General features: G+C 40.5%; 1 protein-coding gene across 3 annotated transcripts; it reads right to left on the bottom strand.

The window, feature by feature from the left end:
• Positions 1-1,169: 1,169 nt before the first annotated feature.
• Positions 1,170-11,055, bottom strand: tbx1 (T-box transcription factor 1). 3 transcript variants are annotated; one of them, XM_047592464.1, is made up of 9 exons: positions 10,677-11,055; positions 10,308-10,563; positions 8,735-9,125; positions 6,558-6,659; positions 5,965-6,136; positions 4,840-4,995; positions 3,714-3,781; positions 2,980-3,080; positions 1,170-2,248 (listed from the first exon to the last, which is right to left on the bottom strand). In XM_047592464.1, exons 2-9 carry the CDS (start codon positions 10,489-10,491, stop codon positions 1,866-1,868), a joined length of 1,557 nt encoding a protein of 518 aa, XP_047448420.1. In that variant the 5' UTR covers positions 10,492-10,563; positions 10,677-11,055; the 3' UTR covers positions 1,170-1,865. The 3 variants fall into 3 exon arrangements, with proteins under 3 accessions (XP_047448420.1, XP_047448419.1, XP_047448421.1); XM_047592463.1 differs by having other exon boundaries at positions 10,308-11,055; XM_047592465.1 differs by having other exon boundaries at positions 8,735-9,074; positions 10,308-11,054.
• Positions 11,056-13,753: the final 2,698 nt, after the last annotated feature.

Genomic DNA, 13,753 nt, shown 5'->3' on the forward strand with positions numbered 1-13,753 from the left:
TACTGACCAAATAAAAAAGTTGCTCTGTAAAGCTGGAAGTTTCAGTCACCATCAAGCAAACAAAAAGAAAATGATACAGCCAATTAGTCAGCGTTTAAATGAGTGGAAACATTATTTAACCTTTGACACCTTTACAAGCCATTTAACAGTCAGAGGTCAGGCGCCCTTGGCATCCTTTTTCCATTGCTCTCTGCTCAAATAGCAGCTGAGTTCAATGGGAAAAAATACATTATTGAAATGAATCATTAGGTTTGGTTTCCTTTTGTATCGTGACAGGCACAAATCCCAAAGCAGACTGTTTCCCCCCTTGAATGAGATTAACCTTGACAACAAAGCATTCCTCATAGGACTTCAAATAGGAGATGGAAATGGCTGCACTGATAGGAGGAGGGTCACGTTCTGCAAATATCGCACAACTGTCCCATTAAATATGAGCAATGATATCCTTTTGGGGATAGGGCTAATGTAAGCGCTGCCTTTTTTTTTAACCCCACATTTTGAAATGTTGTCATTATTTTCTGTTAATGTATGAATACACAAAATTCAGAATTTAAATGATTTAAAAGTATTTGCACAACAGTGTTGTGTCTAAAATGTCTAAATGCTCGACAAATCATGCATATTTAATTGAATTTACTACGTGTCTGTATCTGTACGTGTGTATGTGTGTGTGTGTGTGTGTGTGTGTGTGTATATATATATAAATATATATAATTAAATTAGAATAGGTTAGGGTTCAAATGTAATGGAGACTTAAAATGCCCCCTTGCATGTTTATTAATCAATCAACTAAACTGCAGGATCTAAGTTGACCACAGATCCTCTAGCGAAGTTGTTCATACTTTGTCATAAGAGGAAAGTGTGTGTTCAAGCATGTATGTGGTTGATGACTACATTAACGTTTGTGTGTGTGTTTTTCATGAAACCAGGTGCAGATTTCAACTGAACTGTAGTGTGGTCTAATGTTTAGACAGCTTCCAATTCCTGCTTGCCAGTGACTGCAGGAGCAGTGGACACCCCAGCCTATTTCAACAGGGCAAATCCGGTTTAGAGAAACTTGAACAATGCTATCAGTGAGGTAAGCTTCTTCTTTTTTTCTTTTTTAAACCCTCCGCCTTCAGCACTGCAACAGTCACATGACTTTGAATAGAAGATTGGCACAAAGACCCTTTTTATGAATTACAAGTATTTAATGTTTATTTTACAGATACAGAACAGTAATTCTGCTTCATTTATTTACTTTGAATTGCTGCAAGTCAGTGCCATGGTACAAGCTTCTCAGAGCGGCTCAAGATGTTCTGAATGTTTCAAAATCAAATCTAGATTTATTTTTTTTTCCTCAAACAAAAACATTTCGATGTGTTTCGACACCCTTTCTGATGAGCTCAACATGCAAACATCTCGTCTACCTAGGAGGCTGATGGACTATATAACGTATGGCTTTTTTGAAAGCAATAAAAACAAGGCAAATCAAAAAGTGCATCCAACACAAAAACAAAAAAAGAAGAATTCAATTCCAGTCTGTGATCGACAGTAATGTCTGTGTTAAGGAGAGGTCCCTCGTCCTCTGTTTGCTGGCTCAATGTCTGCACCACAGTGGCATGATGTAGCCGAGAGCTATTGCCATTTGGGTTCAAATGTCAAAGCAGACCTCTTCATGGGCTTAGAGCAGGTGCCCAAGCTTAATGCAAAGATGCATTTCCTTTAAATAAATACGGCAGGGTTTATCCAGCAGAAAGGAGTTTCAGCCTGTGAACCCACCCCACAGGTTGTATAAGCCATCAATGGACAGGATTGTGTTGACTTTACTGCCTGATTCCATTCCCACAGTGCTGTGCGCCGTTAGCCAAGGTGGACAGTCGTCATTATCTGGGCCCGTAGTCGTAGTTAGAGGGGCCACTGGTGGCTGAGTACATGTTAGTTGTGGCGGGGTTCATGTGGTGATGGTACGTGTGTCCTCTAATGCCAGGTAAAGGGTACGGCGACGGTCTGGTCTTGGCTCCCAAGTAGTGTTCATAAGTAGTGGGGTACTTATAGGGGTGGTGGTGCAGGGTGTCCGGAGGCAAAGAGTGGGGATCTGACCGGAGGTCGTGAGGAGGGCTTGGTCGGCCACTTGTGAGTGGGACGGCATGGAGGCCTCCTGGGACGGGCAGGGCGGGGCTGAGGACCCGGGACATAAGCTGGTGAGCTGGGTCAGCGTGTATGGGCGTGCCGCTGGGGTCTCGCTCGTACTCCCGCCTACTGTCTTCTGTGAAGGTATGGACACAAAAACAGTCAGTCAACACATGAATGCTTTGCAGGAGCATGTTATATTTTCTGCACTCAAAACTACAATGGATTATGACAGGTACAGGTTTGTGAATGTTCATTTTGATAACAGCGTTTTGATATTGAAGTCAGTAACTGTTTCTATTTCAGACAAATTATAAGTTCTGTAGTAATAGTAAAAATAATAACTATAATTCAAAATCAGCTGGTTAAAGCAATTTATATCCTAATATAGTCTAGAACATTTCCTGTTAATACACATGCAGAATAATTTTCTTATTATTAGAAATTACTTATTCAGTTTCTTCCAAAACTTTTAGGGGTGCAACATATAATTTAATAAATATCTAATTGATTAAATTCTTATTATAAATTAACTAATAATTGCATCATGTCATCATCATGTCACAAAAATGTAATTTTCATTTCAGGTTTTACTGAAGCAATAGTCAGTTATATAACAGAATGAGAACCTCTATTATGTTGGCAGTGGACGACATTGACTGGCTGATATTTGATGTTTAATTAAAAGCCAGCTTTGGCCCTAGTACTGCAAATGCACCAGTGCACTTGGGTTAAGGATAAGAAAGTATATGACATCGAAAAAGCTGAAGCATGCCAACATCTGAAAGAAAAGCATTACTTCAAAAATACTGAATAACATAACTTCATGCATACGTTTTGAAATGAAACAAAGAACGGGCTGCAGACCTTTCTCTGTGCCGTTCTGCTGAGGGGGAGATGACATTGGGTTTCTTGTTCTGGCAAAGGCACTCATTATTGGCAGAGAGCCTGGTCTGTGATTCCTGGGCCTGGAACAGGGAGAATGGATTCAGTTACAAACTCACTTAATGAATGTCAAGGGCACAATTTCTACATATACATTAAAATGATGAGTGCACATTTTAAGATGTTATACCGACACACTGATTGTAACCATTAATACACTGATAGCCCCAAAATTTAAATTAAATTAAATGTGAGGTGACCTATTACAACTAAAAAAAAGATATTGGTTCTCTAAAATAATCCAATACTCACATCTACTTCAGTGTAGCTGCATAGTTAATACTTTGAAAATAATAATTTGAGTAGTTTACAGAACTGGATGAACAGCATGTGGTTTAAGGTAGTTTCAGCTGTGTGAGTTCAACCGATGGGTGGAGCTTGCTCCATTGTGACAATTACGAGAGTGCCTGGCGATTTGTCAATGACAGAAAAACACAGTCGATTGACTTTCAAACAATATCCAGTGATTTTTTAAAATTCATGGCACTTTCTGTTGCGTTATGTAGCAAACTCCACCCGTCTGGCACCTGTGCGAGATAAAGCAAACAACAAAACTATTTTGCAAAAGCTCTCTGGCCTCGCTGTCTCTATTATACATTTTTACGCCATGTGGAAACACGCCAATAAAACTGTAATGTTTGAGTGTCAGTACTCACCAGTCCTCTGGGTCACAGTCCCTGAAGCCCTTCGCAAAGGGATTACTGGCTATCTTCAGCTGCGTGATCTGAAATGCAAAGGATCACATCAAATAAACATCAGTGCTAAACACAGGGCCTTTTCTACTTAGTCACTGCATTTATTTACTAGAAGGGACAGCAGTGATAGGGCTACATAACAGAGTGAACATTTTAGTTGGAAAAACTTCTCCGTCTTAAAAAAAAACACTGATTTTAGTTTGTCTTCGAGAGAATATGTGATTAAACACCTTTATTCATGCATTACAACTGAGCTCATGTAACTGCTATTATTATTAATATCATCATTATTACTACTATTTACCTTATCGGTTTTTGATCATAACTTTAGCCTAAACATAATAATTATCAACACTATTATTTTTCAAATTCACTGTATTTGTGGTTCATCTGCATTTCATTAATCTCATTATAAAATGACCCACCACAACTTCGGGTTTAAAAATAACAAACTTTGTCAGTGACATTTAACATCAAATAAGGTATTTTCTGATTCTGAAATAGCAGTGTTATTTAATTTCTTGGGCCGATTAATGTATGGTCACACAAATTGTACAGTCGCCATAACGCACACAGTCCCAGACCGCTCTTGGACTATTAGTGGGAAATTGCTGAAAGGAACAGAGATTTAACCCAACGTTTCATTTGTAAAGAGCCGCTCTGAATATCCGATGGACACAGTGATGTGTGAATCTAAACAGACCCTGTGACTGATGAAGAACAGAGCAGGGGTGACGCAGATAAAGGAACAACAGTTGTGCTCACGGACTGGAGGCAGAATTAGCGCAAAATACGCGCAGTGAAAGAATCGCAGCCTACATCCAACTGAACTGACTTATTCCATCAAGAATTTGTTAAATTTAGCGCAGTACTTACATTAAATATTTTTTTTACTCTTTATTTATTGAAAAAAAGTTGAAAGAGACCTTGTTCCAGGCCTGCCCTTTGCGCTGCATGACACATAGCGCCACTGCAGTGTGCCCATAATGCCTGAACTAAATGTTAAGCTAGAGGCCACGTTTATGTTCCCTTAGCTGCTGCACATTAGCCCATAAGACATTCATGCGGATTTACAGGAGCTTCTTACCCGGTGGTTCTGGTATGCTGTGACCGCAGTGAAGCGCGTTTCCTCAAAAACAAATGTTTTGTAGTTCTCCTCTGCGTATTTCTCGCTGTCCTTGCGGGGATCCACATAAACCACGTGAAACCTGGGCTGGTAGCGGTGCATGGAGTTCAGGATGATCTGTAAAAAAAGCAAAACAAATAAAAAGGAAATGGTTGAGTGGTAAATCGCGCGAGTAAATAATTAATTAAATACAAATGCAATCCACTCAAATAAACCAGGGTAAAGTCAAAATATGCTCTCTCGGTGACTATTGTCTAAAAAGGACTAGATCTAGGCATATGAGGTGTTGCAATATAACAATAAAAATAAATAATCACGACGGCCTTGTTAAATATACAGGCCCATTTAAAATTGTACTATTTCGTAAATATACTAAAAAGGCTACCTGAGAATGGGATATATTTGCAGTTTCCGTGCGTAAAGCGCATTAACTAGTAGTGAGATGAACCGGCCACACAGGAAAACATCTAGTCTGATCATTTACTGTATTTTTCAAAATATTTTCCCTCGAAACTCCCATTTCTTTTCTAGTTTCGCAACTAATGCAGTGACAAGAAAACACTCAGCCGGAGTGGAAGATCAAGCGGGAGGGGCTGAAATAATTTCCAGTGGTGAAATATTCCACTTCCTCGCCGTCAGGTTTGGAATGAAGCCTCATGTGTGGTGCCGTTTTTGTGGATAGAAAATAAGCTTCTGGCAACATCTGGCTATTAATCAAAATCTCAAGGTTTATTACTGCTAAATCATTTGTATCAATCAATTTGAGGACCAATGAAAGTATCCCACCACTCCTTGGTTATAATAATGTTTCTGTTGCGACTTATTGTGTCTGCACGCAGAGTCAAGCAGGCTTATTTTGACCACCTTAACCTGTGCAAAATTATACTCATTTAGATTTAATTGACATTTCTATTCTTAACGCATCCAGTTAAATTGCTGCATATGTTTGAAGTAGTGTCTCCCCATGAAATAGTTTTCACTGTTATTGGTTAGTTTACTGTTTAATGGGAATTTGGGCACGCGGGGCCTGCGTATGGTGTGTTTTTTCTGTTCAAACGTAGGCATGCCAGCATGTCGTCTACTTACATGTCCGTTGTCATCCAGCAGGTTGTTGGTTAACTTCAGTTTGTCAAAAGAGACAATCTGCTTCATCCACTGTGCGCCTTTGGCCGGAGAGTCCGGGTGGTAATGAACCCTGCCCGGTGTGGCAGGATCAGCTTTACCCGCGACCAGCCACGACGAGCTGTGGAAAGCATACCTATGAAAGCAATAAAAGTCAGTTAGACACGAAGTTATACGTCGCCTGATTACGCATGCAAACTTTCTATGCATGCGTTGACATGTATAAAGACACACCGAGGCAAGAAAAAATAAACTTCACGGTGGAGGAAAATTATGACACTAAATGTTTCTTTAATGCCAACATATTTCGGGCACAAACTGGTAAATATGCAATTACTATACATGTTCTAGTGTAAAGATAGATAGTCTACTAATAATAATACGAGTCCTTGCATATATATTTGTTAATTTCTGTTCTGCTTTTTATTTATTTATTTATAACTGCATAGTTTGATTTGTGCGAAACAGTAAAAACTCCCAGACCTGCAGATGGTTTTACAGTCTTGTCGTAGCTCACGACAATGTTTCACTCCTCATGAAAACATCCAAAAACTTACCTGTAACGTTTGTCATCTACAGGCAGGAAGTCCATCAGGAGCATGTAGTCTGCCATGGGATCCATCCCAAATATTTTTACTTGGAAAGTTGGAAACATTCTCCTGGCAAAATAAAAAAAAAAAAAAAACAACACGGGTGACTGTTAAATCTGAGCTCCTAAGAATTGTTAGTGCTACTTTTTTTAGGGGTTATACCCCACTTTCCAAATGTGTGCGAGTGTGTGTGTGTGTGTGTGTGTGTGTGTGTGTGGACAGTGTTGTGAAATTAGTCAAATGAGACAATAAATTACTAAGCTCTAAAAAAAAAAAAAAAAAAAAAAAAAAAAAAAAAAGATAATAATAATAACATCAACGATAGCAATTATTATTATAATAAAGTTCCGCTTTGCAGAAACGTATATAACTCCAAATCTAGGAAGCTTCATTTTGGAGGCTAGGGGCTGCAAGAAGACAGAGATTCCAAACAATTGCAAATGACGTGATTCACTTCGTGCGTAACCGGATAAAACTCTCCATAATGTGAATGCTTTGCGTTTGTTGTCTTTTAGCGCCGCTTTTCTAGCTTCTGGCAGGGCACTTTAACTTCTCTCCTGGTCGTTTGATGAATTCCAGATACACGAAGGCCTACTCGCATTGGAAAACCCAGTTTTGAATTTGAACTTCTTTTTTATATCGTTTTTGAGAAGGAATATTCCGCGAATTAAATTTGCATGACAACAGCAACAACAAGTGGAAATATTTAGAGCTAGTGTGCACTGACACACTGGTGACCTCAATTAATTTCCTCAATCTCACCGCTGTTGGAAGATTTGCTATAGCTACATTTTGGTCAGCGCCGCAGCTTTCGGATTTTTTATTTATTTTTTGCGCCACACAGGTTACTCTGTAAGACAGATCTATATCCCCCCTCAAGAACACGAGTTGAAAGTTGAGTAATCCACCCAGTCAGTGAAAGGGATCCTAAAATCAACGCTCAATTAACGTCAGTGTTGTGGCTAGGTGAGGCTGAAGGAGCTTTTAAAGTGCTCTGCTGCAGATCTCCTTTCTCCTGTCAGACAGTGCAGAGCTGGGAAACTCAACCCTCACTTTCAGGATTAAAGACATCTTCTCAAGCCTCTTTATATCATTGTAAAGCACAGCCGTATTTCCTGTTTACTGGTAGAAAATAACAGTTTTTCACGAGATACAATCAGAATAAAATATTAATTCTGCAATAGAAAAAAAAATAAAAATCAGATGCCAATAAATTATTATATAACCTTGTTTAACTAATAACGTAATCAAACCCAGATGTTGGGTGTATTCATGCAGCTTATACGCAATGTGGACTATTGGGAGACTGGAGATGAAAGTGAGTGAACCAGCTCCTATAGCTAACAATAATAATAATAATAACCATGATAATAAAGGTCTGAATAACACCAGACTGCAGCAGTGCAACCTGCAACTGAACTGAACTTCATCCCCTCCTGCAAGGACTCATAAATAAAAGGCCACCGTGTTGCACATAACACCGGTGCGTAAAATTAAAACTGACATTGAAGGAAACCAGCCGAGACTTAAAGTTGACCCTATTAGATCTGTGGTCCGATGTACTGTTAGACAGAAACTGTATGTAATTTGCCATATATTTAAAAGAAATAGTCCTTGTAGAGCATGAGGCATGATGAGGACTCGTGTGACTGTTTTATAGTGCGGAAAAGTTTTGCAATTGTAGACGGGGGAAAATATATATATATATATATATATATATATATATATATATATATATATATATATATATATATATATATATTGTGTGTGCTGGTATTTTTTAAAATAAAGTAAAAACTACACACAGTTGTGTAGTGAATTGTAAAAATATATATATACACATATATATGTATAAAAATATTTATTAAACGCATTTTCCCTAAACTGAGTAATATTCTAAACGATTTATATTTTATAATAAAATTATACTAAATCGAAATACAACATTTATCTCATTATGTGTTTTTCTACATTAGTCTAAATGCATATAACTACTTAATTCTCGTCTTTTCAATATTGACTGATATTCTCTGTTACAACAGAATATATTCTAACTTGATTCCAACTTGTATTATTTTTTGTGCGGTGGACTCGGACGGGCAACAGGAGAATCTTTGTGCGTCTGGCCTGTAACGTGTGCTCACCTGCCCGCCTTGGTGACGATCATCTCCGTGCCCAGCTGGTTAAATTCATCCCATAAAGCTTTCATCTCCAGCTGGACGTTAATGTTGGCCACTTTCGGATTCTTCTTCACTATAGATTTGCTGTTCGGTGTGGAGTTAGAGGATGACGAGGAGCAGTTGGGAGTACCGCTGTCGCTCGGCGGGGCCTGGCCCGGGTTGGATCCCGGATAGTTGTAACTGTGCTGAGCGGCCGGGCAGGGCTCGAAGTGGGACTCATGTTGGCTGTAGGGGTCCCCGGGGGACGGAGAGAGGTGGTAGCCCCCCGGCGCGTTGAGGCTGCTCAGGCTGCTCGTCGTGAAGGCTGCAACATCGCAAAAATGGGACAGCTGCGTCAGCCACGGACTGGATATGGCTGAAATCATCCCAGAAAACTGGATTTACTAAATATGCCTTGAACTTTGAGTCGGTTATAACACAGACAGAAGCAAAACAGAAGCAGAAATCAGCGATCTCCAGATGTAGATATCAGGCATAAATGCACCCCTTTCGCTTTAAAAAAAATTTCCGTCTCGGCTGTTCATTAGTCCCTGAGGTTGCATCCACTGCCAGCACGCTACATGCTGTCTGATCTAAAGCAAAAGTCCGAATAGTGGTGAAACGTTCCCAAAAAAGTGCAGCGGTCACGTAGAATCTCTGGACTACTCGCAGGAACGAGCTTCGAGTGCGTGTGGATTGATTTCAGCTTCGGATCGATTGCGCTTCGAGCGGCCTCTGTTGTGCGCTGCTGCAGTGTGTCACGCTGCAACGCAGTCTCCTCTCTTATCTGACGCAGAGGGCCTCCCCTTTGCGATAAAACCGGTTCTTATTTCTATTTAGATAAGGAACTGCAGGTAATGCGCCTTTTCCTCGCCTTGGGACGAGACTGATTGACACAGAAGTGCGCCCCTTTTTAATGGGCTTTCCGGCACCCATTTAACTTTTGGATAAGGGTATCGCCCACATCACCCCAGTTAACAAACAATAGAGGATGTCCCCGGCAGAGTGGAGTGTAAACGCTTTACAAGGTAAACACACACTGATTTGCATGAACAAACAAACAGGGAGCAGGTCCCCGTTGCTTTATCGCTATAGGCAAATACATATATGTGATGGATAAACACCTCCCTCTGAGCGGGATATGGTTAATATGGTCTGTTTTTACCATTACGCACGGGGTGCCCGTTTAAACCCTCCTCCTTTTGGCTTCATTTTCAATGTGTGTGATCCTGTCCTCGAATTAAAGTTGACTCTTGGTACACCGCTTTGGAGTTTTGGAATTGGAAACTTTTTCCCCTCGCTCTGGTTGCTTTGTATGTGGACTTCTGCTCTCTGATTACTGCGATGAATCCGCATTACTTTGATACGGGGCCAGGCATGGCAGAAGTTTTAAAACAATAATTCATTCAATGCATTCCAAACTACGCTCCAGTACGCGGTTTTACGCATTTTGGGGTTTTAGAAATGATGAACAGAGCGAGCGCAAGGGTGATATTTCATTGCGAGTGAGATGTACACATGATACAACAGCTCGATGGGCATCAACAAACAAAATTACCTTCCATTTCCCGGGTGACAGTGCTGTAGTGCATTTTAAAGGAACTGTGGTTGTGCAGGTCTGGCTTGTCCAGGCCGGCGCTCTGTTTCTCAAACGCTGCGTTTCCTGCTTGCTCTGCAGCCGAAATCAGAGAGGCAATACTGAAAGCATTTGCCTTTGGTGAGAGGGGACCGCCGTCGTCCATAGGCAAGGGATCGAGTCGTTAGAAGCCGTCTCTCCTCCTCCGCTTTCTAGCCGCGCAGAAAGCAGGAGAAGGCTGCGCACAACGGAGAAGAACATGCGTTAAAATGGGGATTTCTCACATTCCGTCACCGGCGCTCCGTGTGTGCGAGAGTCAGAGTTGCAGTGCTCTTATTAAAGTATTCCCACCGCTACTGCAGAGACGCGTAAAACCTCCCGAAGCTCTGATTCATTTTGATGAACCCCCAACGCGTCCTGCTGTCAAAACATAGTTCATCCGCAAAGAAGTGAGAGAGAGAGCGCTTCCCTTGTTTCTCCTCCGGTCGCTGGCGGGGTGGTGTCATCTGAGTCCTGCCTTGAGGAGAAGCTACTACTGCTACGGGAATGTCAAAAGTGAGCGAGATCCACGCCTCCCTAGCACCACTAGGAAAAAAAGTGTCGGCGCTCCGCACTGAATGTTTTATTTCAATAAGACCTTGTCAGTCATTTGAATTCAGCTCTAACGTCACTGCAATGTCCGGCTTCAGAGATCGCCACTTTTCCAGTAAATTATGGCACTATATATGCCGAGGCATATTTTAGTCCTGAGCCCTTTTTTTTTTTTTTTTTTTTTTTTTGCACATCAGGGGCTGCAGTGCAAAACTACATCTTGACTTCTAGTCAAATGTTACATCTGAAGGTGTAGCTAGCTTTTTAAACAAAGAAACCCCCAAAGATAATATAAGTTAATTCAATTTACATGTTTTACGTGCTTTCAAACCAACAGCACACATCAATCTGAATATTATTTTGAATTCACAAAAAAGACGTATACTAAACTAACAGAAACAAGAGGCACATATTTGACTTTTTACAGGAATCACTAATTGTTGACAATCTGGTGACACCGCGTACACCAACCAGGCCTTCACTTTCCCAGGAAAAAAAATACATTATCTCAGATTTACTCAGATCTCTCCCTTTGTGCGACTTATCACACTCTCGCGGGCAGAAAGAGAACATTTACCGAGCAAAACACCGTCTTTTCAGCCAGTAAACAGGGAGGGACACACGTGGCACTTCCCTCAGGCCGCAGTTGGACTTGACCTCTCCGCCTCCCGCCTCCAGTGTCGCCTTGTTGCTTCTCAGCTTATCGAGGTCCCAGCTTTAATGTTGGCAACTTAAGATGCGTTTTGTAAAGGCCGGCGCGATGGCGACCGGATAGAGTTTAATTTACACGGGAGTCACTGAATTAAGCAGCGGCGGGGTTCTAATGGGATAAAGCAGTTAGAGGATTACCCCTATTTGTTTTGGATGTTTCTCCACGGGAGGGAGGGAGCACAAATAAACTCCACCAACACAGATAGATAGATAGATAGATAGATAGATAGATAGATAGATAGATAGATAGATAGATAGATAGATAGATAGATAGATAGACTTTGCAGTTCATACTTGCATCATCTTTATTCACAACGCATGTGAACTCTAGTCTCTGTAAAAGAAATCACGCGTGGCGCATTCAAAGCCAGTATAAACCATCACACAGATGACATATTCCTCCCACTTTTTTTTTTTTTTTTATCAGATATGATGCCATGATACCAACTCACTTCATCATTGCCAAGTCGGAAGCCTCCTTTGTAAATACTCAGGTGATAACAGACAAAATACAGCAGCGGACCAAAATGGGAAGAGACTGTGTTGGAATTCGCTCGCAGGCCTCGACAGCGGCCAAGGCGCGGCGGAGGCATTCACCACTGCACTTGTGAACATAAAGATGAACTTTTAGATGAAATTTGTGCGAGGAAAACAAAATGTCCAAAAACAACTGCATCCCCGGCTCCTCTGTTTCATCGAGAAAAAATTATCATAATACTTTAAGCATTTCGGTCTATTTTCCGTGCATGTAATTAAGACAAAAAATAAATAAATAAATAAATAAATAAATAACTGCAGAGTTTGCATCAAGTAGACTGAAACAAGCTCATTTTAAAGCCGCGTGTTATAGTGTTGGCATTTCATTCTAACACTGAAGCAGCTTTACCAGGAGAACCATTTTCACTCTGGTGATATTGAGTTTTATGTTTTTTTAACAGACGTTTTTGATTCTGCCTGAGACAGAATCCCGCGCATTACAGACTTCGTCCAGTGGAGCTGAGAACAAACCTGACAACAAGTAGACAAAGTGAGCAAAGTATGTGAACAGCTCCCACTGATTAGGACACAGGCCCGAACACCGTTTCTCTTTTTCACTGACTGATGGATGCAGGACAGAGTGGACACGCTGTACTGTACTTTGCGTCACATTTGTCTATAGCTGCTGCTCATCTGTCAGTGAAAAATCAGATCTCTGAAGGTTCCTTTGATTTTATTAAAAATGTGATGACATTATTCGCTATTGAAGCTGGGCAGGGAGTTGAGACTTTTAATTACCGTAATAAAGAGGGCCTATTTAAACGAAAATTATAAGGAAGAAAAGTGCCTCGGATTTTGAAATTAAGCTACTTTGTCTTAAAGTTTCACGGAGCCGATGTTTTTTTATTTCTGTTTATTTATTTTTTTATTTGGATTAACTTCAGTAATTGGTTTGAATATTCCGTAAACATCCTCGATAAAGATGGGAACATTTATAGTCCACACGTACGTGCATTACACAGACTAGTTCCCCTGTGACAGGAGTAAAGACACATTATCAATTGCGACAGCTTATTTATTGTAGCTCATTAGTGAACCGCAAAACAGGCTACATTTCTCTTTGTAATTCTGAACTGCGCTGCTGTTACTCTCCCTTTCACATTCCCTTTGAAGATGAAAGCCGCACTTGCAATTTTGCAGATTTGAATAATTTCAGACGTTAATTAAACTTTTTTTTGCGTAAATTTCAATACTATTTTTTGTTTGTTTGTTTTACAAATAAAGATAGTAGAATCCTCACCCTGTGCCGTTTTCTTTTTCTTTTTTAATCTTACATCCCTGAATCAGTGCTGCTATTTACATGTGTTAAAGTGAGATATTTTGGAGTTAACTGACACGCTAGAGAGATGGCAGTAAAGTACACCTGAATTTCCTCTGTCTCATTTGTCGTGCGCTTTTACGCGCTCGATCAAATGCGTAAACGATTCTCTGTATGAATATTACAAAACACATTGGTGTGATTGTAATTCTATTTCATTAACATTTATTCCGACACATTTGTATAATCATTCAGTCACACGTTGAGCACGTCTCCCTCTGTTATTGGCCCTTTTATGAGCATCGGTGTCTTTGGTTCCTCGTGTGGCCTG

The sequence above is a fragment of the Mugil cephalus genome, chromosome 8 (assembly GCF_022458985.1).
Source record: "Mugil cephalus isolate CIBA_MC_2020 chromosome 8, CIBA_Mcephalus_1.1, whole genome shotgun sequence".
Classification (NCBI taxonomy): Eukaryota; Metazoa; Chordata; class Actinopteri; order Mugiliformes; family Mugilidae; genus Mugil; species Mugil cephalus.

What these genes read in the sequence shown, in the direction of transcription:
- tbx1 (XM_047592464.1), bottom strand. Translation starts at nt 10,491, where the DNA reads ATGGACGACGGCGGTCCCCTCTCACCAAAGGCAAATGCTTTCAGTATT. An exon ending in TGTCACCCGGGAAATGGAAG is followed by an intron (nt 9,126 to 10,307) that starts GTAATTTTGTTT and finishes GGATGATTTCAG; the next exon opens with CCATATCCAGTCCGTGGCTG. An exon ending in TGCTGGATGACAACGGACAT is followed by an intron (nt 4,996 to 5,964) that starts GTAAGTAGACGA and finishes CTTTTTTTACAG; the next exon opens with ATCATCCTGAACTCCATGCA.